Source organism: Chrysemys picta, chromosome 4, assembly GCF_011386835.1.
Source record: "Chrysemys picta bellii isolate R12L10 chromosome 4, ASM1138683v2, whole genome shotgun sequence".
NCBI classification, from domain to species: domain Eukaryota; kingdom Metazoa; phylum Chordata; order Testudines; family Emydidae; genus Chrysemys; species Chrysemys picta.
In genome coordinates, this window is record NC_088794.1 from 74098938 (window position 1) to 74125418 (window position 26481).

Sequence of the window (26481 nt, forward strand, 5' to 3'; positions counted from 1 at the left end):
TATTAATCGCAATTAATCAGTTTTAATCGCACTGCTAAACAATGCAATCCCAATTGAAATTTATTAAATATTTTTGGACGTTTCTCTATATTTTCAAATATACTGGCTTCAGTTACAACGCAGAATACCGAGTGTACAGTGCTCACTTTATATTATTTTTGTTATCCTGTTTAGAGTGCAAATATTTGTAAAAGAAATAGTATTTTTCAATTAACCTCACACAAGTACTGTAGTGCAATCTCTTTATCCTGAAAGTGCAACTTACAAATAATGTAGATTTTTTTTGTTACATAACTGCACTCAAAAACAAAACAATGTAAAACTTTCGAGCCTACAAGTCCACTCAGTCCTACTACTTCTTCAGTCAATCGCTAAGACAAACACATTTGTTTACATTTGAAGAAAATAATGCTGCCCGCTCCTTATTTACAGTGTCACCAGAAAGTGAGAACAGGTATTTGCATGACATTTCTGTAGCTAGCATTGCAAGGTATTTACATTCCAGATTTGCTAAACATACATATGCCCCTTCATGCTTTGGCCACCATTCTAGAGGACATGCTGATAACGCTTATTAAAAAAAATAATGCGTTAATTAAATTTGGGGGAGAACTGCTTGTCTCCTGCTCTGTTTTACCCACATTCTGCCATGTACTTTATATTATAGTAGTCTCAGATGATGACCAAGCATGTTGTTCATTTTAAGAACACTTTCACTGCAGATTACACAAAACGCAAAGAAGATACCAATGTGAGATTTCTAAGGATGGATACAGCTCTCGACCCAAGGTTTAAGAATCTGAAGTGTCTTCCAAAATCTGAGGGGGACAAGGTGTGAAGCATGCTTTCAGAAGTCTTAAAAGAGCAACACTCCGATGCAGAAACTACAGAACCCGAACCACCAAAAAAGAAAATCAACCTTCTGCTGGTGGCATCTGACTCAGATGATGGAAATGAACATGCATTGTTCCGCACTGTTTTAAATCATTAGTGTGCAAAACCCGTCATCAGCATGGACGCATGTCTTCTGGAATGGTGGTTGAAGCATGAAGGGACATATGAATCTTTAGCGCATATGGCACATAAATATTGTGCAATGCCAGCTACAACAGTGCCATGGGAACGCCTGTTTTCGCTTTCAGGTGACATTGGAAACAAGAAGCGGGCAGCATTATCTCCTGAAAATGTAAACAAACTTGTTTGTCTGAGCGATTGACTGAACAAGAAGTAGGACTGAGTGGATTTGTAGGCTCTAAAGTTTTACATTGTTTTATTTTTGAATACAAGGGTTTTTTTGTACATAATTCTACATTTATAGGTTCAACTTTCATGATAAAGAGATTGCACTACAGTACTTGTAATGGGGGAATTGAAAAATACTATGTCTTGTTTTTTTACAGTGCAAAAATTTGTAATAAAAATAAATATAAAGTGAGCACTGTACATTTTGTATTCTATGTTGGAATTAAAATCAATATAATCATTATAGTTGAAAATGTAGAAAACATCCAAAAATATTTAAATGGTATTCGATTATTGTTTAACAGCATGACTAATCGTGATTACTTTTTTTAATCGCTTGACAGCCCTAATAATAATATAAAGTGAGCACTGTACACTTTGCATTCTGTGTTGTAACTGAAATCAATACATTTGAAAAAGTAGAAAAACATCCTAAAATAAATAATACATTTCAGTTGGTATACTATTGTTTAACAGTGCTATTAAAATTGCGATTAATCACTATTAATTTTTTTAATTGCGATTATTTTTTTTAGTTAATCACGTAAGTTAATTGCAATTAATAGACAGCCCTACTTATCACGTAATAAATGATATCAATAGCAAAATTACTAATGACTTTCCCCATTACAAAGCACCAAAAATTGGAGGATCTTAGAGCTGTCAGGTAAGTTGTATAATTTTATTACAACATTTCTGGTTAATTTAACAAGTAATTTAACAAATGCTATTAATACAGTTTTCTAAAGTAAGATCATGTTACAACTTGGAAAATCTGATCTGCAATTACTTCTGATAGAAAAGCTGATATTTCAGCCCCATATTTGATCTTGCAAACATTTATACAAAATTTTCCTCACACAGACACACTGCCATTAACAGAACTATGAATAATATGAGTATAGTTACTTGCATAAGTGTTCAACCTGCATCAGTGTCCTACTACTAAGTATCATAATGATCTCAAATCTGCTACTGGATCCAATAGCATGGAGCTCTATACACAAGGAGCTCCCCACTGTACCTAATACAGGGGTTCATGCTAGTACACCCTACTATAAGATAAGGGCCTAAAATGGCAGCCTCCAGTGAAAGCCACCATAGTCCTATTCTCTGGAGTTACCAATGCAGCAACAAGGATCTCTGCAAATGGCTTTGAAAGATACTATTCAAATATATCGTCATTTTTAGTAAACATTTATTCCAAGATTGTCCTTTGGTGGAAGGAATATTCAAGGTGTGGGGTGTTGTTGGGTTTTTTTGTTTTGTTTTGGTTTTCGGGGGGGGGGGGGGGAGGAAAGAAGCGGGATTACATAAAACCAAAAAGGAAAAAAAAAGAAAAAAAACCCTAATCTAGTCCCATTAGAATTTTTTAATGTAATCTCTAAAAAAATAGAGGTCAGAATTTGATTCTTAGCTATTTGTTTATGAAAATTAATCACTGCAAGTTGTGCAGTTTTCCTTTAAACTAGGTTACAAGGTAAATATGGAGTCAGCTATTAATACAAAGGAGAATGAAGAAAGAAGATTCTGTTAATATAAACAAAGAAAGAGGCATTGCAAGAGGAAAACAAGTTTAAAAACTAGCATTTGTTACATGTATTATTAAAAACCACATACCACCAACAGCAGCTGTTATAAGGTACTGTTGGCGATTTCCTCCAAAGAAAGGTCTACAGAGGAAAACAGCAACAGTACATTACAGGTTGTCACGGCTGGAACCTGCATGCACAAAACTGATGGGAAACTACGTTCTTATTGGCTGACCAAATCGCAGTGTAGGGTAGGAGTGGAGGGGGAAGGGACGTTGAGTGCTCATCAAGTGTAACGGCAGGAAAAAAGAAACAGAAAGGTCATGCATATCCCAAGGGGGAAAAACTGCAAAATTAAACAATGACTGGACACGGATGAAGTTTTACAACTGTTAATATTATTGCATAAGGACCTGTTTACAACACTCCTGAGATAAGTAGTACTTAAAATTAACAAGGTTTATTCTCTTCTCAATGCCCAAGGAGTTACATGTATAAATCTCTCACAGAGAAGAGAAATGGCCCTTAAAGATTTTGGGACTTACAGAATGAACTTTGAAATCCATCAGCTGAGTCTCAAAAACATTCAAGCTACAGATTAACAAAAGGCTATGCAAATTAATTAACTGGATTTATTTTATTTATAGATGGTGCACATTAACCTTTGTGCCTTCAATCCGCATTCCGATACCAAAGGGAAAAGAAGTTACGGTAAACTGCTGTGGGGGGAGTAGGGGAACAAACAAAAATTTGTGTGAAATCTAACACTTAGACTTTTTCATAAGTTTGATTTTTCAAACAGAAAACATTTTTTTTTAATTTTACCATCATTGGTGACCATAAAATCTCAGATCACCAGGAATGGTGGTTTTGATATAATATTTAACATTTTAAACTAGCAATCTGTCGCCAGTTCTCTCCATTTGTCAGTATCAATGGCATGTCTGTTAGTACATCTCAAAATCTTTTAAAAATCTTACTGGTTATTAACATTTACAGAGAAGCGCCGAATTTCATGTATATTTTGCCAAATCACAACTTTCTATCCCATCACCAAATTTTAAACAATGCTACAACTCCCCATATCTTCTCCTCTAATTCGAGGCAAGCAGCCAAGCAGCTGCCATTTTCATCATTGATAACTCAAATGCAGACATTAAGGTTCTGAAATAAATCCAACTAATGACCCCAAAGATAAGCAGCTCAGATTGCAAAAGCTAACAGAATAAAACATCCACCAATATACATGATGCAAAGTGATGAATGTATGAAACAGACAGAGTCAAGGAAACAATCCAACATACAAACTGAATTACAGTAACCTCTTTATTCTGCTAACATCACTAGCTTTATAAATCTCACTTGACTACAGAAGTGAGACACGGAGGAAAGATATCAATTTTGTCTGAACTGCACAAACAGATTTGTAATACCTGCTATGCTGGCATAATGATCTAGTTTCACCTTAAATACTTAAATTCACCTTCTCTCTCTTCTTCAATCTGTGCCACTCTCAGGGCTATGGCAGATTTCTCCTCTCTGGCTTGGTCATGCACCTCCTCTGATTCTGGTACAATCTCCTGCCACTCCAAAAGCTGACTCTGAAACTCATCCACACTGCCCGATTCACTGGCCTACAAGAGAAGTTGGACATGAAAAGAACATTTACCAAAATAAAGGTAACAGTTAGATTGTAAACTATTCAGGCACAGAACTTTCACCTCTGTGCTTCACTTACAGCTTTATATAAATAACAAATACAACTAAGACCAACAAATAAAGTAGATAATTTTCTTTAACATTAAAAACCATGTTAAACAGAAGTTTATCTTAAAAAAAAAAAAAAAATAGCCAAAGCTGCTTGTGGTCAACTTTTTTTTTTTACTGAAAAGCTTTTTCAACAAAAATGGCTTACTGACCAGAACAAATACTGTATTTCCATTGAAAATCTTGTGGTCAAAATTGCTCAACTTTTTGAAATTAAACATTTCCTTTTTTTAAAAAAAACAGGAAAAACACACACCCCTTTCCCCCCCTCCCCAATCACACAAAGTAAAAAAGTGAAGGTTTTTTGTTCCCCCACCAAAATAAAGTTTATGGGGAAAAAAATTAAAAATTGTTTCAAAATTTTGCCATTAAAAATTTTAGTACAGAAAAATTAATTTCCTTTGAATTTTTTGCAAAATACGGTTATGTTTTTCAGCCTGCTCTGCTGGTTCTACAGATATCAGGATTAACAAACAAGATCCATCATTCTCAGGGGCTATTTAGCAGACATTTCTAAAGTACCCCCTCCCTCTCACTTTTGTGTCTCACTATACATTTGTGATAGAAGATCTATTAGTTAATTATATCAATTTGGTTTTTACATTAAATAGTATCATGCTGACATCTCTTGAGTTATCTGTAACTAGATGAACATTAAACTGTTGAAAATTACATGGATTTTCAACATATGCAGGAATTCAATAGCACTTTCAAAACAATTTAAAACCTAGAGGCTTCTTAAGCTGAATGAATCTCAACTGGTGTCTCAATTCTGTATGCTAGTAAATTTAATTTTAACTCAAATTCAAGTTTCCAAAAATACTGTTGTGAAGGCTATAGTTAGCACTGTGAAGCTAATCAACAATTCACATGAATCAACTTTGAATAGAAAACCTGTGAAGCTGCCCTCTTTGTAACTTGTTCGAGGTCAGCCTGCAATTTTCGCTGCTGCTCTTCATAGACTTCCAGCTTGGCCAGCAGTTCTTCTGCAAAAACAAATGAATTGGCTTCATTATTTGATGCCAAAACAACATGGTAAATCAGTAAATATCTAAAGAAAGAGTGGAAGCCCCAACTGAGATCATAGAATCATTTGGCTTGGAAGGTATCAATGATGGGCTTTGCAGCCCATCTCCCTAAAAAATTAACTCAGATTATTATTAATACCAGTCAGTGTTTTAAATCTACATCAATGACAATCAAAACTACAAAGGGAAGTACTATTACCCCCATTTTATAGATGGGGAACTGAGGCACAGAGATATAAAGTGACTTGTTCAATGTCAAACTGTAGCAGACCTGGAATCTAAACTCAGATCTCCTGAATCCATGTGCAGTGCTGGTCTACATCACAGAAAACCACAGCAGTTTGCTTCAATGATACTTTCTGCTCAGAGAGACCAACTCCAAAAGTGCATGCGTGTCAAAGACTCAGGTATAATACACAGGCGGTACTGAGGGGGGAAGCTTACACAGTAACTATCTGAAATACATGTAGCTGTATCCCTTGCTGCTATTCTGAATTTAATGAAAAAAATTAACTTTGTAATCCCTGTAGAATAAAGCAGAATAAATACACTGCCATTATGTAGGGTATTTCAATTTTAAAGCTGCCAAGTTGTCTTCCTTTGAAACCTTATCATAACAAAGACAAAAAAACCCTTTGTCTTTATTTTATTACAAGTTATCAGTTCAAAATCCAAGATGATAGAGTAAACCAAAAAAACCAGCACAATTGCTTTATTAATTATTTACCATTTTGAATTCTGAGTTCAGAAAACGCTTTCAGTTTTGACTGTAGTTCTTTCTTTTCAATTTCTAATTCTGAGATACAGTTCTTTAAGGCAGATATGTCATTATTCTTTGATGATAACTATAAAGAGAAACAATGTTAATTTCCTTCAAATGTACTGAAATGCCAAAATCAAGATAAAAAATAAAGCGAATACAATCGTTTCTTTAACCTTTTCTTTTTATAAGATTTTGAGGAACAAAATGTTTCTAAAATAGTCAAGTACAATAGGTCACTGTAAACTGGCAGACCTCTTCCTTTGTGTTTAAGTTACAGACTATTACACTACTTATTAGAACATTCCCTTGTATTAACTTTTTGAATTCAGGAACATCAATCCTTTTCTATTCATATGTTAGGTATTTTCTAGAATCCCACTTAGTGGACCTTTTAGGCTGCATTTTAGTTTTTTAATCAAATCTACAATCACAACCCATTGTAAAACAGGCATATAATGTTAAATTAAAAATGTTACATGTACACTTTTCAGTTCATCCTCCAGCTGTTTGATTTTTGATTTGGACCAAGCCTTCATTTTAAGGAATTTAGCTTCAGATTTGCTGGCCTCTTCTGTTTTCAACTTCACTTGAGCTAGCAAACAAACACCACAATCATCATTTAGAATTCTAGTAAAAGGATCAATGTAATTACAACGCATATTTCAGGATTCAGCACATTCTATTTACTCAGCTACACTTGCAAAAATGTCTATGCTATAGTCATAGCTAGAAGGGAAAAGAGATTGTTTAAGAAATGCTAGGCCAAATTTAGATGTCATGTAACGTAATGTAATGTATCTAGTTTATTTCTAGGGCCGTCTTCTACATAGCATCTAAGCATCTCCCAAGTAATTAAAAAGTACCCACAACTCCTCCTCCACTAAAGTCAGTGAAGCTGTATCCAGTTTATACTAGGTCTGAATTTGGCACACAGTATACAGTGGAGTGACAGGAAGCTTTTCAAATATAAAAGCTACTCTTCGATGTAATACCTTCTAGCTGTTCCATCTTTTGTTTAGTTACAGTATCTACATCTATAGACTGTTCTGAGTTACTCTCTCCATTATTTCTTAATTCTGCCACTTGTTTCTGAAGCTGCAGCAGGGCTTGGTCTTTCTCCTGCAGCTCAGTTTCATGCTTCTCTTGGATCTCATGCACTTCAGCATTATGTTTCTCCTGGACCTTCGTCATCTCAAGTTCATGTTTCTCCATCATGTCTCTTAGCTGGGCTCTCATTACATGTTTCTCAGCATCCAGTTTAGACTGGAGGTTCTCTTTCTCTGATTGAAGACGTTTCAGGTTTTCATTAATTTCCTGTATTAAAAAAGAAAATTGTTTCAGATTTTCTAGATATACCCCTATGTGTTCCTCTGCACATGCAACACACTTTAAAAAGAGATCACTCAGAGCTGGTCAATTGGCAGCATAAGGCGCTGTCACATATATGTATGGTCTGAACTCCCTAGCAGTAGCTTGAAGATACAATGGAAGGTCTGCACTGCTCTAGTGCTAACTACATCCTGACTGGTTCTGTAGGAGGAAATGTCCCCTTATAAAGAAGAAAGGGAATAAAAAGGGAAAAGGTCCTCTGGAAAAACCCCATATCATGCTCTGCTGAGTTCTGAAGACCAAAACTAAAAGAAGTTGACACCCCCTGGCTACGGTCCCCTTTTAAAGTTCTTACTCAGGAAATTAGAGATGGAAAAAGTCTAAGTCATTTATAACCCATCCTTCTGGTCTTTCCCCTACATTATCTACTGTTTTGTCTAGTCCAGGGGTTAATCAAACTTCATTACACCATGACCCCCTTCTGACAACAAAAATTACTACACAACCCCAGGAGGGGGGACCGAAGCCTGAGCCCCCCCAAGCCCCAGAAGGGGGGGGGGGGAGAGGAGGAGAGGAGCTGAAGCTGAGCAACGCTGCCTTGGCCGGGTTGGAAGGGGGGTGGCTTGTAACCTGGGCTTCAGGCAAGTCTAATGCCAGCCCTGGCAACCCCATTAAAACAGAGTTGCAACCCACTTTGGGGTCCCAACCCATAGTTTGAGAACCGGTGATCTAGTCCTTTCTATTTTTTGTAATTTTGTTTTTAGTGATTTCATATTAGCTGCTTGAGGCTAATGAAGAGGCAGAACAAGACTGCAGAATATATTTATAAATGAATAGCCAGCACAAATCAGACATCTATATAAAAAACAAGTACTTTCATAATGAGCCCTAGACTATGCACTGTCTGGTAAACCTTGATCTAGAAAGTTTGGGACAGGAAACTAACAGCACATTGTGTATATTTGAGAATTAGGAAAGCAAATAGGATAGCATGACTGGAGAGCAAGATGGAAAAGTTCACTTGATTAAGATGAAATAATCACTGGGGGAAACCTTCATATGTGCCCAACTCTTGGCCTCTCCCTCTACCCCTCCCCCACCCAGGGATTATTCCATCTTAAACAGCTGAACTTTTCCATCAGAGATATAGTAGACAACTCAGACAGTGTGTATAAAAATCACAAGGGAGATCCTGATATGCATACCCAATGACAATTTTGATTACCAGAGTAGAAACGGCTAAAAAAAATATCTTTCTTGGATAATAATAGTCCATCAAGTGTTCTCGGTGCATACAGATTCAATGAAGGATGTGTATCTGTGTTCATGACTCTGGAAAGTCCTTAGAAGATGCTGTTCCAATAATTACACAGCTGGTAACAAAAGTATAAAGCATGCGAAAGATTGACAGCTTGCTGCCTGTATCAACAGCATTCACTATAGCCTGTTAAAGAACACTTTAAGTAAATGTTCTGCAGTCCAGCAAGATATATTAAGTATTTTAATCTGGAAAATTTTCAGACATAAGTAGGTAAGTGGTGTTTTCCTAGCTCTCTTCTTGTGTATGCAAATATTTTCCCCAGGTTTCTTTAAAGGCCATGAGATTACAGTGGTATTCAACAAGCTTTACGGTGGATTTGTAAACAGAACTGCTACACACTGACTCAAAAAAATATCAAGTATAAGCCTTTTTTAAAAAAAAAGTATCTTAAAACTAAAAGAAAAAGAAAAGAAAAGAAATATTCCATAAGGTGAGAACTTCAAAATGGAAACAGTGACAAAGGTTAGTCAGTTTCCGTTCCTGTTCCACAAACCTTGAAATTGCAATAGGGAGTAATTTTATTTGATTAATTTTATAGCAGCAGTAATCAAGCCACTTTTTTTCCCCATCTACATCTGGCCAATTCTGACCTTGCTATCATGATCCATATTTTTGTCACCTCAGGATCAATCTACTGCAATGTATTCTATATCCTCAAACCATTGAAACTGATGGAAAGTGTGGCAGCCCATCTAATTAAGTGAAATTTCCTGAAAAAAGCACTTTGCCCAGTGCTCCAGGACTTGCACTAGCTGCCTCCTATTGGTTTCTGGATAGAATTTAAGGTGTTGGTTTTGGCCTGCAATAATCTTTCCTAACAGCCCTGTCCCCACCCCATGTTTGTTTCTAATGCAGTAGCACTCAACAGCCCCAATCAGGGTCTGGGTTCCACTGCACAACAAGGCACTGTATATACACAAAGGAAGACAAAGTACCTTTTCCTCGGAAAGCCTACAATCTAGTTAGCTATTGTAGTTGCAAACAAGCGAAACACTCAAGCTGGAATCCTTAAAAGAGGACTGCCAACTGAGCATTCTGATGGAGAGGCCCTGAGTTTTGCAATTCACTCCTCCTCCTTTGACCTGAAATAACCCCAATCTGTTGACTTTAAGGACATATTGTAAAACGCTCCTCTTATTCCAGGCTTCTGAGGGGATAGGGCCAAGCTAAGGGCTGGTATTTGTGAGTGGGATGGAGTATTTGGGGGAGGGAGGGTGAAGGAAGGGCTGATTTTTATTTTATTTTCAGCTTGTTATTTTTTGGTTTGCGTTTATACTTGTTGGTACAATGATTACTGTGTTTTTAACAAATGGCACCTACATAAAGTGTGTCTACCCAATGCTGTTTGTATAAATTGGAATAAATAAAATCAAAGAACTTGTTTTTTAACTCATTAATTGACTAGACTATGAACACTCCATGTACAGTTTCTTACCTTCAGCAGCTGGTCCTTGCCATCTAGTTCTTTCTGCAGCATGACTATCACCTGTGTCCTACCCAGCATGACTTCCTCCTTTTCATGTAGCTTCTGTTTCAACGCCTTTAGTAACTAGCCAAGGAAATAAAGGAATTACATTTTACAGGAAAGAAAAAATAAAAAGAGGCATTTCTTCCATCTTCCCAAAATATCACCTGAGCTGTACTTCACAGAAGTGCGTTACCTATAACCTGCATTTTCTTCCTTGCCTATCCTCCTGCAGAGCTGCCCAAATCAAAGCAAGTCAGTGAGTTCCCATTGCCAACATACCTGTTCTAGATCAGCACTGGCATCAGATTTAGCAATTAATTTAAAGAGCTCTTGCTCATGTTTCTGGGCTTGTCCAGCTAGTTCCTTTTCCTTTTCCTGGATAATATTCTGAAACATGCGTATCTGAAAACAAATTATTCAAACTTAGTTTGAAACAAACCTCTAAAGCACACATACATGCATGACAGAATCATTAAAAAAATGCAACCAATTAAATGTACTAGTATTGACCATTCCAAGAACCAGATTCCATTCTCAGTTACACCAGTGTAAATCTAAAGTAACTCCAATGAAGCCAATGGAGTTTGACCAGAGTAAGTACAACTTTAGTAAGGATAGAATTTTGCCCCTAGGGAATATCACACTGTAGTGAATGACCATTACAAATATAATGAAAGTATCTGCTTTTGTTTGGCCTCACACACCTCGACCCTCTTGCCTTGGTTGTTTCCCTTATGATTCTTTAACGTTTCATCTCTATATACACATGCCTGACCTTTGGCCACTTCTATCCTGGCTCTCCCAACCCTTCCCAAATTGAAGCCATGTAGGACAGCTACTTCCCCCTTAACTACTTGTTTTACATTTCCAAACTTGTCTTTCCTGATCACATCACAAGTTTTGTCAGGAACAGATATAAAACCACAGCGGCCTGACCATTAACGAATATTAAAAAAACCATTTTCTTTTTTAAGATGAACAGTCCTGTTACCTCCAGTGTTCCAGATAGATTTTTATTTGAATGATTACATTCTGCATCTTCAAAATAGCCTCTGTAATTTCACCTGGATATATTATTCTTTATTTCCGATCCCAAAATGATTAGCAGTACTGCAGGCCACTAAACAGCTGCAGTGACCTCTGTGGTGAAAATCAGCATTTCTGATGTAGGTAAAGTGATATCTAAATATAGTCTGTAAAGCACTTTGGGAGTATTGGGATGGAAAGTACTTTATCAATATAAGGGCTTAATCTTGGAGGTGCTCAGCAAACTCATCTCCCACTGAAATCAGCGAGCTGATCTTAGTGGGAGTTGAAGGTATTCAGCACCATTCAGGAATGGACACAATTGTTACTACACCACTACCTTGATATAACGCGACCCGATAGAACACGAATTCGGATATAACGCGGTAAAGCAGTGCTCCGGGGGGGGAGGGGGTGGCGCACTCCGGCAGATCAAAGCAAGTTCAATATAACGTGGTTTCATCTATAATGCGGTAAGATTTTTTGGCTCCCGAGGACAGCGTTATATCGAGGTAGAGGTGTACTACTTGTAAACTGATTTGCTCTTTCACTTCCACATCTTTAAGGCACTTCAAGATTCTCTTGCCCATTCTCCCCTTAGTTAATCAGCTGTCTCAATTCTAACTAAGTTCTTTTATAACTCTATACAGCTCCTTTAGCAGCTGAACAAGAAAGCTGCTTTGATCAAATGAAGCAGAAAAAAAAAAAGCACTAGTTTTATTTAATTGTGCTCAAAAGTGTGCCAAGGTACTTCACAGAACAAATAAAAAGGGGAGTCCCTGCCCTGAATAGCTAGTTTTAGACATGCTGTTAGGCTAGGGTCTAAACAACTAGGAGAAGGGATGACAGAGGACAAGGGTTACAGTAAGAGGACGACACTATTAGTCATGGCATGTACATATTTTGGTGGTGAATTCTGGGAGGAAGGGAGGGCAAAGAGGGATAAGTAGCTTTTCGATTTTAGCTCAGTTCAACTCATATCACCCAATTACCAATTAGATTTCCTCTTCCCACCATGTTTAAATCCCCACTCATTTCAGTGACACAAGCCACCCATAGTACACTAAAAACTGTTTCCTAATTCATTGTTACATAAGCTCTAATTACCAGCTAGATCACTGTTGAACGGATCTTCAAAAAATCAAGAACTGCAGATGTAAATTAATTGTTGAGAGATAGTGGTAACTGGTACATCCACTGTATCAACTCTGGGCACCAAAGAATTTACGATTTGTTCACCTACATTTTCTATATACATGGCTTCTCTTTCCTGGAAGTGATCTCTCTCTTTGCTCTGAAGGTTTTTAAGACTCTCAATCTGTTCCTGGAGTAGGCTACATCTTTCTTCACTATCTCCAACCTTCTTGGTAAGGTTTTGAACTAGAATCTGCATGCTCTGCAGTGAAGACTCTTTCACGGACAGCTGATTCTTTGGAGTGCAAGACATAAGACAATTAGAGAAATGTAACCTGAGCTAAAAAAAATGACAGCATCGTGAATTCATTAGGCTCTACACAGCTAAAGCTAGCTTAGAGTTAGTTTTCAACTTTTGTTTTAAGTTATCAGTGAAATTTGCCAGCTCATTCCAAAATATTACTAAGAATTATTTCAAGATGTCTTTGCCCAAGTTGGACTGGAAAAAAGTTATGCACAAATAAAAATTAATCAGCTTAACTGGAACTCATCAGAATAGGACTTTTCTCATATAAGCAATGGTGCACAACATAGGGGTATGCTCCTTAGTATAATGGAGCAGGATCCTTTGACTCTCGCATCTGGTGGGGGGAACCCATATGGGTCTATGCAGATTTGCCACTTGAGCTGCCATTAACATAAACATATACTAATGCTATACCTTTAATTCTTCACTGGGGGCAAGCGTTTCTTTGGCAACGTTGCTTGAGTCACATGCTAGCTGCAAATCAATGATGTAGGCTTCTTTTTCAGCTAGTTTCTTTTCCTTCTCTGCAAGCATGGCATCCATTTCAGCCCCTCGCTGATGCTGGGCCTCCAATTCGGCAATCTGGGAATGAAAAGATGACTATACTTACATTTCTATCACCCACCCTCTTCCAGGTTACTGAAAGTCAAGTTTCTGACATGATCAAATTTTGACTGCAATGGTATAACTATTCAGCCTGATATTGGCCCTATTATCCATGCAATTTCTGCACAATCAGCATTCCTACAGTTTTGCATCGCCAACAGAAATGTTCACAGGTGAGGCCTCTGTACAGCACAGCTACAGCCTGGGGGATGCTATCACTTGTTTAAATTTACTCCTGTTGTTGCCAAAAAAATACTAGGCCACAAAGAAAACAGAAGTCAGGCAGCATTTTCAGCCAGAATCAGAGAGTTGGCAAGCTACCATTATCCCTATTCACAGTGTTCCCAATTCCAACTATTTGTAAACCACAGCAAAAACAAATTTAAGGCCTAACTCCTCACCAATAAAATGAATGGCAAAACTTCCATTTCCTTCAATGGGGCAGGATCTGGCATTTAGCCTCTACTGATATCTCTACAGGCTATTTTCACAATACATCTGTTCAGTCTTTAAAAGTAATTCTACACTGAGTAGACGAAAAACCCTTGTTAACATCACATAAAATCCTACCTTTTTTTGTAGTTCTTCATTTTTGTGTGTGTTCTGGAGTTCTAGTTCTTCAACCCTCCTTCTAAGTACTAATAATTTCCCACGGTTAGCTGCAGCATTTTCCTGGTCACCATCTCTAGATACCTATATATAAATAGGGAGATTTTAGCCTCAAAAGGCAAAATAAAAGATTCCCACAACTCCACTAATTCAGACAATACTGGAAGGCAAATTGTCATCCTACTTATGAAATACTACTGCATATTTCAGAGTTCCTCTCAGGACCCCAGTATTTTTAATGTCCCAACAAGATACTAAACAAAGAAGCCACAGTATTTATGTCAAGTCTGTGCAAAACCGCCAAAGTTTAAGTATATCATGCTGACCACATATGCTGGATGGACATGCATTATCCTGTAAAAAAAGTCCACACATTTCTCTTGGCAAGCACAACCCACATAGCCAGGAAAGAACAGAAAAGAAAGGGATGTAGAGAGAAGAGGAAAAGGGTTATTGAGTCTATATCAAACTATCCTGAAATAAAACATTACTACCTGGAATTCTGTAAAAAAATGTCCTAAATAACTAATTTGTAGAAATTATTTACAATTTACAATCACAAATCATGCATCCTAACAACCTAATTATATGCTTGGCAACCTAATTATATGCTTTCTGAGCAAGGACCAGTGATCTTTATCATAGATCACAACTGTATTAGTAGGTTAACTGTTAAATTATGTATGCTTTGGAAGACATGCATAAAATCTGTTAGCCCTATAAAGTTATGTCTAATTTCTCTAAAACAAAAAAAAAAATCTTTTAAGTATTAAATACAATTGTTTTACAAGCTGCATGTACAACAATTGTACTAATGTGCCAAACATCATGCTGTTTTAAAGAAATACTGATATATTTTTTAAAACATTTTTAAACCCGTTTATGATAAAACTTGTATTATTGAAATGAAAGATTCTTATCTAATTTGCCATTTGTATTATTTTTCACATTTGCCCTTGGATAATAAAAACTGACTAGACCCCTTCACTTTTGCGAGTAGTTATTTTTAGGACTGTCGATTAACTACAGTTAACTCACGATTAACTCAAAAAATTAATCACAATTAATTGTACTGTTAAACAATAAAATATCAATTAAAATTTATTAAATATTTTGGATGTTTTTCTACATTTTCAAATATATTGGTTTCTATTACAACATAGAATACAGAATGGACAGTGCTCACTTTATATTATTATTTTCTATTACAAATATTTGCACTGTAAAAATGATAAACAAAAGAAATAGTATTTTTCAATTCACCTCATGTAAGTACTGTAATGCAATCTCTTTATCGTGAAACTGTAACTTACAAATGTAGATTTTTTTTTTGGTTATGTAACTGCACTCAAAAACAAAACAATGTAAAACTTTAGAGCAGCAGTTCTCAAACTTCATTGCACCGTGACCCCCTTCTGCCAACAAAAATTACTACACGACCCCAGGAGGGGAGACCAAAGCCTGAGCCTGCCTGAGCCCTGCCATCCCGGGTGGGAGGGCCAAAGCCAAAGCTCCACAACCCCAGGCTGGGGGGCCCAAAGCCAAAGCACCAGACCCCAGCAAGTCTAATGCCAGCCCTCGTGAGCCAATTAAAATGGGGTCGTGACCCTCTCTGGGGTCCCAACCCACAGTTTGAGAACTGCTGCTTTAGAGCCTACAAGTCCACACCGCCCTTCTTCTTGTTCAGCCAATTGCTAAGACAAACAAGTTAGTTTACATGTATAGGCGATACTGCTATATGAGGTGTGGAACATGCTTTCAGAAGTCTTAAAAGAGCAACACTCCAATGCAAAAACTACAGAACCCGAACTATCAAAAGAGAATAAAACCTTCTGCTGGTGGCATCTGACTCAGATGATAAAAATGAACATCTGTCGGTGCGCTCTGCTGTGGATCTTTATTGAGCAGAACCCATCATCAGCATGGACGCATATCCTCTGGAATGGTGGTTGAAGCATGAAGGGACATAGGAATCTTCAACACATCTGGCACGTAAATATCTTGCGCCGCCAGCTACGACAGTGCCATGCGAATGCCCGTTCTCACTTTCAGGTGACATTGTAAACAAGAAGCGGGCAACATCATCTCCTGCAAATTGTAACCAAACTTGTTTGTCTGAGCAATTGGCTGAAGTAGGACTGAATGGAATTGTAGGCTCTAAAGTTTTACATTGTTTTGTTTTTGAATGCAGGGGTTTTTGGTACATAATTCTATATTTGTAAGTTCAACTTTCATGATAGAGAGATTGCATTACAGTACTTGTATTAGGTGAATTTAAAAATACTATTTTTTTACAGTGCAAATATTTTTAATCAAAAATAAATGTGAAGTGAGAACTGTAAACTTTGTATTCTGTGTTGTAATTTAAATCAATATATTTGAAAATGTGAAAAATATTGAAAAAATGGTATTCTATTATTATTTAACAGCGTGATTAATTGCGCGATTAATCACAATTAATTATCTTAATTGCATGAGTAATCGCAATTAATTTTTTTTAAATCGCTTTACAGCTCTAGTTATTTTCTAACCAATTTCCTTTTCTAGTTCTCATGTGTTAGCAAGATGGAGGAAAATGTGGAGTGCAAGCATCCAAAAGGAATCATTACTCCTTTAAAAATAGTTTCCATTATATTTTGAATGGAATGTCCATGGAAACAGTTCTTAACTTTTGTAAAAAGCTATAAAAAAGTGGATGGGTGGATGAATATACAAGATGGATGGAAAACACACACAAAGCCTTAATTTGACCCAAATAGTTCATCTCGGATCCTGGATTTTAAAATCAGGTCCACCCATGCAGATCTGATTTCAGGAACATGGTAAACTGAAGTCTAACTTTAAAAATGGAAGGACAAACTCACTCTCTTTTTTTCCTCTGCTTTTTTCTCTTGTCCTTCTGATCCTGATAATTGCTTCTTAAGTTCTTCCAGTTGTGAGTTTAGTGATGTTACCTTGGCTTTGTTTTGCAGCTTTACTTTTGAAAGCTTGGCTTCAGAAGCTTCTTTTTCTTCCTACCAACATCAGAGTATATATATATAAAATCATAAATCTAAAACAGTTACCAAGAACTCCTACCTCCACAAGGACATTTTAACTTCATGCCCAGAAGCCCTGCAACTATAAGGCAGCCTGATAATATTCCTTTCATTACTGCAAAGTATCTGCACTGGACTACTATGAAACTTAGAGGTATTGTAACTTAAGGGGCAGCGTCACATTAAAAATTACATATTACAAAATTTTTCCTTTCCTTTGTTAGTAAAAGGCGAAAGATTTATACGATCTGAAGAGAAACCAGAGTATTACTACTTCAAGGCCTAAACCTTCAAAAGTAAATAGTGATTTGGAGTGCCTTCATTTTCAGATGCCCAACTGCAGACACCTAAAGACCCCTATTTTTGTAAGGCAGGTGACTCAGCTTACACTATCTCAGCTTTTTACTCATCTCGGACAATGCAAGTGGGATGAGGTGCTCCACTTCCTTGATGACAAACTAAATATTACACTGATATTATGAATGCTGGTCACTTGATCATTTGTACCTCTGGTCAGCTACATTTAGATTCACAACACTGCAGTGGAATGTTTAATTTAAAATAGTTTAGTTTGATTTGTTTAAAAACAAAAAAATCTTTGTTCAATATTAGGTTTTGTAAAAGGCCATATTTTGAAACTTATTTTTAGACTAATATGAAAATGTCCCATTAAAACAGAAGGGTGAAAACATACCTTTCAAAAACTCACTACAAATATGAGCTCTAATCGAAGAAGTCAATGGTGAAAACCCCTCAACAGTATATAGGGCATCTAGTATAAATTCCTTCCATTTACTGTGGCCAAAAATCCAGGGTGACATGCAGTACCATAAGGAATACAGAAATTATGATTGAAGGAAATTTGGAGGAAAAATGTTTGTATCTAAAGCAGCTCAGTGTGGGATAAGTCTGCATCCTAACTAAATGCCAAACAATATTTTGGACAATATTAGCCTAAAAGGAGGAAAAAGTCCCTGTCCAGCTTTGCACAACCTTAAATTTGCAACTGATAATAGTCCCCCACATTTATCAAGAGCATCTGTTCTTTTTTGGGGACCATTTGTTGTCTATGTAATACCCAAAGCTGGTTAAAAATTCTGGAAACAGGAGGTAAATTGGTAGGAAGCTGTAATGTATCCCCGTGTACCTGCAAACTGTGATCACTGCTTCCTCAGTCCCTAATATTGATATAACTGACTCTTAAGCCTGTTTTTAGGAAAACAGCTTATTCACCCAAGAAAACATGACTGCAGTTCATTTCCTTCTGTAGTCGGACAATCACACTGATGTGTACACACAGTACCTTTAACCGATTATCTCTATTCCGAAGTTCATTATCCTTCTCTCTGATAAGTTCTTTGAGCTGCGTTACCAGCTGTTCAGTACGTGTCAGCTGTTCAGTCAAATCAGCCACCGACATGTTTGCTGCATCTTGCGAGCCATGAGCCTACAGACATTAAGTATACTTTTGAACAGACAAAATGGTGCAGACAATGCTGGCTGTGCACAAATCACAGTCGTCAGCTTTTCAGCCAACCCAATCAAATTTAGGCAGAGGGTAGTATTTTTAAAACTTAAACATACTGTCTAGACAGCTTCAGGATAATTTGTCAAATATGAGCCACAGAAGCAGCACTGAAATGAAGCCCTGGTAACTGAAATCTCTGTAACACAGATTGTTCCCTTCAGTGCCAACTGTACTGCAATACAGTGGGGACACTATGCTGTTATAACCTGACATGATAACGAAACCCCTGTTTGTTTTTCCCCTTCCATTACTCTCTGTATGAGTGTCTGTCTTTACATTCTGAACTCCTTGGAGCACAGACTGTCCCTTTTTGTCTGCCTGGAAAGCAGCTAGCACATTGTAGGTGCTACCCTAAACAATAAAAATCTCTCATTTCCAGTCAATTCCACTGCAAAATTAGAAGCCTCAACTTCTCAACTTAAGTGTGATTACTTGCCAAAAGAAGGCATGACAGCAGAAATCTAGGCGGTGGGTGGAACACATGCACCTATCAGGACAAGGGTCAAGGGAGAGTTCTTGAAAATATCCAAAGAATCCACACCACCCTACCGTTTTAAAACAACGGAGCCAGCTTAAAAACAAAAAAAAAACTAAGGGGAGAAAAGAGGCATTTCTCCTCCCTCTCACCACAAAAAATTGTTTTCAAAAAGACTTGACACAAAATTACAGCACTAGTTACTTTACAAATCCATTTGTGTTGATTTTAGAAACTTTTCTTTTATAGAAGGATGAGAAGTGATACACAGAGATTTTTACCCATTAATAGAAGAGATTAACAGTTTCACTGAATGTTGCCTAATTTTAGATACCTGGAAGTACTTTCAGCAGAAGAGAGAAAAACTCTTCCCATTACAAGCTATAAGAGTCATACCATTAAATATAATAATCTGGAAAATGGCAAAAAGCCGCAAGAGTTTGCATTTTAAAGCTAATACTGATGTTTAAATAGTCAGTATGATTTTAATTCTTGAGGTTCTCTGCTCGTGTTACTGCAACTAATGATCTGTACAGCCAAGTGCTAGCCTGCAAAAACGGATTGATTTAATGTTTACATGGCTTCTACTGATCTTTTCTTAAGTAAAGACAAACACGCTGAAGGTGAGCAGTGTAGTTATGGCTAGACTCTGAGGATTGAAGCTAATAGGACTGGGAGTATGAAGCCACCATGACCTTTAGTGACTATCTTAGAAGAACAGGTTAAGCAGATTAAACCACCGTCCTTGCAAAAAAGCAGATACTTATTACTGCATCTTGAATTGAAATTTTCAAAATTCACAAGTTTTTTTAAAAAAATCAGCACTTGCAAGGTTGGTTTTTTTTGTTTGTTTGTTTTTTTTAATACTTACTGCTGCTTTAGGGGATGAATCATCTCCAGTGCCCCATTTCCACATAGTTTCAAGATGGCTGTGAGAAGGAATAAGGAAATACAATTATATTGCTATGAATATTAGTACCACTTAGAAAACTATATACATAACAGGCTTGTTTTCTGCTATTTTTTTCTCCAGGCCTTTCAGTTCAAGATAATTCAAGCTAATTTAATATCGTTTAAAAAAAAACAAAAAACAAAAAAAAAAAACCAGGATCTCATTGCATTTGCTGAAACCTGATAGGAACTTTGACACCCGAGTCACATCACGAGTTGCTATTGATTATTAAGAAAGTGCTGTTTAATTCTTTTGTACATTATGTTACTTCTGCAGACAGGGAAGCCATAAAGTACCAACATTATCGTTCCAAATATTTTCAGAAATTAAATTGAAAAAGACAATCTTAAAAATATAAGTGCCTTAAAGTACTTTTTGGCACTAGTGCTACTTCCACCTACAAATAAAAGGTACAGACTGTACTCAGTTTGCTAACATATAACCTGACCTTAGACTCATGCTGTATTTGCCTCTGCAGTATGACAAATATTATTCCAATTCATATTTCTACAGAATGAACAGACTGCTGTGCACAAAAAATAAAGACACTGTGACTAAAGCTCCACGTCTGTCACAAAGGTCGCAGAAATCACAGATTCTGTGACTTTCTGCGACCTCCGTGACTTCTGCAGGGGCCAGTGTGGCTGACCTCAGGGCCGCCCACACAGCTGGCTCGGGGGTCAGTTGCTCAGGTGGACACAGGAACAGCCGCAGCCCCGGTCCCCAGCTGGCCGGAACAGCCACGGCCCCAGGCAGCGGTGCCTGGCCAGCCGGAACAGCTGCGGTCCATGGCTGGCCAGCCAGTGCAGCCACTGTCCGCTGCCCCCAGCAGCTGGTGCCGCTGCCCCCAGCAGCTGGTGCCGCTGCCCCCAGCAGCTGGTGCCGCTGCCCCCAGCAGCTGGTGCCGCTGCCGGCACCCTCCCCACCCCCCGTGATCCCCCTTCCCGAGATTTAATTGCAGGTATTTTTAGTATAAGTCATGGACAGGTGACTTTTATTAAAAATACCCATGACTAAATCGTAGCCTTAACTATGGCATATCACACTGTACAACAACTGAGCATCTCCCATTCATATGCCTAAGGGCCTAAATCTTGAGAAGGGCACTAACTAGGAATTGTAGGTGCTCAGCACCTCTCTGGTTCAGACCCAAACACAAGCTTTCAAAGAGCCTGATACCTAAACTATAAGTAATTTTTAAATTTAGTAGCCAACTTGATACCATGCAGCCTTGGGGCTCCTCTATTTCAAACATTTCAAGGCCCTTGAAGTGTTTTTCCCCTTGATGCAGGGATTACTCACACTAATGGCTCTGCCACACATTGCAAGAACAGGCCTTCCTGAATTTAATCATCTTTCTAAAGCATGTTTCCTATTAGATCCATTTTGACAGCATGTACATGAAAGCTAATCCCACAGTACAGGCAGCTCAAATGTCAATTTATATGTACTGCAGCACTAAGAACGTCTCACTCGTCAGACAGAATTTAGTTAGCTCTTCAAGAGAGGCCTGTGCTATAATTTATCAGATTTGGTTTGATGGCCTGCATTAAGAATACTACCACCCATCTTGCTGTACTTCTCACTTTGACCAGTCTTCAAGCTGCAACAACAAATGAGAAGCCAAACTGTATCTGTTCAGTCACCTGTCCCCACAAGCAACACTTTTCAATGGAATGTATTTTGCCTTTTCAAATCTGCATGCACAGGTTTCAGTAAAAGCACAGCAGAGCAGCTGCGCTTCTGAATTCAGCGGATCAATTTATTAAAAGTGCTGGCACATACTTTATCTGAAAGGAAATGAAGAATGAGAGCACAGATTGTTATTAAGCTGAGCATTTACCACTGATGAGCTAGAAGCAGGAATCACAGAGTGTTATGCAGGAATCATAACAGTCTCTTCTGGCTTTAAAAAGGATGTGGATATCATTACTTTATATACAGTATAAAACTCTCCTTCCTGCATCCCTCGAGTCACAAGACCCAATTTTGCCCTCAGTAACTCCTATGCATTCCTAGTAACATGAAAGGGTACAATGAGGGCAGAATCTGGCTCAGTGTAGCTTGGGGCTGTGTGTAATTTTTTTTTTTACTTGTAAATGCTTTAGAACCCAACAAGCATTACCTGATGCAACAAGTTTAGTTCACTACATACCACATCCCCTTGGATACCCTGACCAATAGTTTTGACATGTTATTTACATTACGGATGTTAATTAAGGGGCTTTCAGGAAGGGCAAGTGTACCAAAACAAGTTGGGCAGCACAGCTGCATTGGACTCTCTTTACAACTGAACTCTCTTTACCTATCCAGTCCAACTGGGAGATACTGATCGGGGTTGTTTTTCTTAAATCAGCCAGAAGAAATGGTTTGTAGGAGGAGGAGCATCAAGGAGCAGAGGGATAGCTCAGTGGTTTGAGCATTGGCCTACTAAACCCAGGGTTGTGAGTTCAATCCTTGAGGGGGACCACTTAGTGATCTGGGACAAAAATCAGTACGTGGTCCTGCTAGTGAAGGCAGGGGGCTGGACTCCTATGGCCTTTCAAGGTCCCTTCCAGCTCTATGAGATAGGGTATATCTCCATATATTAAAGTTTATAAGAACTGAACCCTTTGGAATCAAATCCTGGCACACACAACTCAATTTTTTCTCCTTCCAAAGTAGTTAAATGGAGCTCTACTTAGTTTACCATGTGTGCATTTTTCAGATGTGACCTTAACTAGCAAATGCTTGTCTGCTATGCAGGACATTAAATATCCATAGGCCCCAATGTTCTTAGTGACCATTCCTGAAGTTATAAAAGTTCTGATTTCCTCGGTCTTTCCATATCAATTCCAAACTCCTCACACTCATTTTCAAGTCTCCGCACAGCCCCAGTACAGCATCCATTTCAGTCCTTATTGCCTCACCTCATGCACTCTGCTTTGATGACATCTTTGATTTAACTGCACTATGCACCACTTTCCACTATGACAGGAAAACAGCCCACAAATCCTTAACAGAACTTGGGAGAAACTACAAAGGGCCTGTGCCTCCCTACAGGCTCTGGGACATCATATTGGTCTCCACTGAGCCATGGAAGCAGCATGGCTCTAACTGAGTGGTTACTATAACACACCGTGAGAGGGAGGAGCAGAAAGAAATGATTGCTAAGCAGGGTCCCATTCCCACAAACACTCACATGTGCTGTATGCATGTGTATAGTGTCACTCATGTATTTGTAAAATTGCCCCAACCCTATATATCACTTACAGATAGAGTTGTATACGCATGGGTAGTTGTCATTTAATTGTCCTCAAGGGGCTGTCAGGGAATTATGTGCTCCTCTCTGACCCCGTTCCATAAATACAGGGATGGCAAAAAATGATGCCATAAAGGTACTCCTTTCTATCCCAACCATAGATGTGAATGGTAGTTCTCCCCGTTCACCAGTGAGAGCAAAGGAGCACACTATGTACAATGGTGCAATTTGTAAGTAAGCCCCTCCTAAGTGTTTTTAATGTAAAAAAATCCATTATTTTGTACTTGATATGTGTAAATTTAGGAGGAAATATACCTTTTTAATAGCTTATTTGTTCATTGCCATAGCATTATCTTGCTTCCATCCTCTCCACATTCAGTGAATTCTAAGTTTGGTGCTGCCTGCATGGGCAGCCATTCCTCCACGTTGCCAAAAAAGACTATGTTAAAAGACAACATTGCAGTTGAGAATATAAATGAAGTCAGCAAACTCAAGGTTATGAAACCCACAGCAAAAGGTAACTCAGATATTTGTGTGTAAGGTGCATTCTACATTTCTGAATACCTTCTTATATTTCTTACATTAACATACATGGAGTAATTAGTCACATGTATTTGAGCATGTAGGGCACCAGAAACACAGGACGTTTTCATACATCTGGAGCTACATCCTTAAATATGCTCAGTTAATGGACAGCTGTGCTGTATGTATGTTAGCAAACAAATGTTATTTGCAAGTCAAGATTTCTCCACAAATGTCAAATGACTTTTGTCCTCATTGAGAATGGTCATGGAAAATCGGAAGCTCAAAAATTTCTGCACACTATATTAAAAACACTACAAAACTGTCTTTAATGTATTAAAACTAATACCTAAATAGGATTTCAGACTGAACAGTTCAATCTTAGGCTAAGAACAAAAGTAAAATACCCTTTAGGTTAACAAGTTTTTAGTCCCAGAACACAGGCTTATGAAGAGAAACAGTGATGTTTTAATCTAAAGTTATTTTTGATTGTTTTGCATCATTTTTACTGTTCTAAAAGAAGGGTCAGAAGCTAGGTATGACATGTGGGCTTACTATTTGTAAATAGGGGAGATAATTATTCAATCGGTCCTTGTAGCCTACATATGTTCATCTGAATTCAAGCGTACTACAAGTTGCAAGTAGAGCCTAAATTAACATAGCTGAAAAATTAGAAAACACTTTGTTCACAGTATGAAGTTTATAGCACTTGGTATTTAGTTTAATTATTTCTCCTCTATAGTAACTCCACTTTCATTGTCCATACAGGATTTTAACAAAGCAAGGGAAGAAAGACTTGTTTCAAAAAATAAGAAAATATAATTGTAAAGCTACAGTGGAATTCAGGTGGGAATCCAGGTAGTGCCTGGAATTACATGTAACTTATTCTTTTTTTTAAACCCTTGGCAAAGTTCCATGTTGAAGTGTCCCTTTAATTAAAAATAGAAACATACTGAGTGGACACCAGAGCATGTGAATAGAAATACATTTTTCTAACATCTCCCATTTTCACCCTGGCTTCCTCTTAAGTTTTCCATGACAAAGATGTAGCCTTCATTATAATCCTGGAAAGTGTGTATGGTAACAAAATCCTCAAACGGGCACCGCTCCACTTTGAACTCTATAATCTGTGAGCCAACTATCTCCACCCCATCTATAAATCCTTCTTTAGATCCATCGGCTTCCACTGGAAAGAACATGGATTTGGTGTTTTTTTCAGCTCTTTTTTCTTTTTGCATCACTAACAAATCACACTTGCAAAGACTTGAATTTAGTCCAACTTCTACACTGTTTAAAGCCATTCAGTACCCGCCAGACTCTGAGATGCTTCTCTCCCAGGGCAACATATACAGCTTTATGATTTACTTAGGTTTTAATCTAAGAGAAATTCCACTTGCTGTCTCCCTTCCCCTATGCTACACTGGGCATGCCCTTCTTTGTGAGATGCTCCAGGAACTCAGATGCAATGGCTTATACATCTCCTGAATATTTCCTGTTCAATCATAACTACACCACAGTCCTGGGAGCCCACTGCAACTCTAGCCTGAGCCCATAACCCAGGCAACAGCTGCACTACATTGGCACCCTCTCCCCAACCGGGTTTCCAGGCCACATGCCATGTTTGGGAGAGGAAGGGGTATTCCCCAGTGGCGGTGTGAACTCAGAGCGTACTGAAGTCGCTTGTTCCAGCACTGGCCAGTCCCTGCCCTGCCAGGGCGTTACAAAGCAACGCAACAAGAGCGTCCCGAGTTATTATCAGGATCCAGGAAGCTGGAGGGCACCGCTGAGTGCTGCCGCCGGCGCAGCCACTATGTCCTTGGGGGCGGGCAAGCTGCCCGGGGCGGACGGGGCCTGGCTGCAGACAATGGGAGCCCGACCTCCGCCCCTCCCCGCAGGCCGGGGCAGGACCCGGCTGAGGAGGAGTCATCCCCCCTCCCCCCGCTGCAGCTGAGCCCAGGCCGGTCCGGGATCCCGGTGCCGCTCACCTGCGAGCCGCACCTGGGGGGGGGGGGGGGGGAATCCGGGCCCCGCTCACCTGCGAGCCGCACCGGGGGGGGGGGGGGGAAATCCGGGCCCCGCTCACCTGCGAGCCGCACCTGGGGGGGGGGGGCTGGGCCGCGAGGGTATCCGGGGAGGGGGAGCGGGCCCTAGGGGCGGCGGTGCCGGCTGCAGCAGCAGGGGCTCGGGCTCCGGCTCCTCCTCTTCGGCCCGGCCCAGGTGCGGCAGGGACAACAACTCGCCACCATCCCGGCGTCAGCAGCACCACGGCCGGGCATACGTCAGCGCGTCGTCGTCTCTCAGAGCGCAGCCAATGGCGAGACGCCCCAGCTCCCAGTCGCGTCATCGCCCAGGAGTGCGCCCGGGGAGGGGAGCTGCCGGGGGTGGAGCCTCCGGCATGGGGGTGGGGCTTGTACAGGGCAGGGAGCTGTCAAGCGGAGAAGGAAGGGGGGGGGGGGTTCCACACACTTGTGTGGAGGGAGGGGGCTCGGGGCTAGGATGAACAAACAGCAAGTGTGAAAAATCAGGTGGGGGGAATTGGCTCCCATATAAGACAAAGCTCCAAATATCCGGACTGTCCCTATAAAATCGGGAC

General features: G+C 39.0%; 1 protein-coding gene across 17 annotated transcripts in view; it reads right to left on the reverse strand.

Annotated features, from left to right (window-relative positions):
• The window catches only part of LOC101940673 (golgin subfamily B member 1-like), a 69534-nt gene extending 43349 nt beyond the window's left edge, over positions 1 to 26185 (reverse strand). For 7 of the 17 annotated variants that reach the window (XR_010600591.1, XM_065592667.1, XM_065592662.1 and 4 more), the window contains exons 1-14: positions 25972 to 26164; positions 20045 to 20102; positions 18474 to 18617; positions 16997 to 17146; positions 14094 to 14216; positions 13332 to 13499; positions 12720 to 12905; positions 10730 to 10852; positions 10418 to 10531; positions 7325 to 7646; positions 6809 to 6924; positions 6297 to 6414; positions 5436 to 5527; positions 4258 to 4408 (exon numbers count right to left, since the gene is read on the reverse strand). Coding sequence is in view for 16 of the 17 variants with exons in the window: in XM_065592667.1 (XP_065448739.1) it covers positions 4258 to 4408; positions 5436 to 5527; positions 6297 to 6414; positions 6809 to 6924; positions 7325 to 7646; positions 10418 to 10531; positions 10730 to 10852; positions 12720 to 12905; positions 13332 to 13499; positions 14094 to 14216; positions 16997 to 17146; positions 18474 to 18617; positions 20045 to 20089 (1852 nt within the window). In the remaining variant the exon portion in view is untranslated. Of the gene's footprint in view, positions 1 to 4257; positions 4409 to 5435; positions 5528 to 6296; positions 6415 to 6808; positions 6925 to 7324; positions 7647 to 10417; positions 10532 to 10729; positions 10853 to 12719; positions 12906 to 13331; positions 13500 to 14093; positions 14217 to 16996; positions 17147 to 18473; positions 18618 to 20044; positions 20103 to 23681; positions 23801 to 25873 lie in introns of those variants that run through there. The other 10 variants (XM_065592668.1, XM_065592666.1, XM_065592664.1 and 7 more) reach the window with 7 other exon arrangements.
• Between the last annotated feature and the right edge of the window lie 296 nt (positions 26186 to 26481).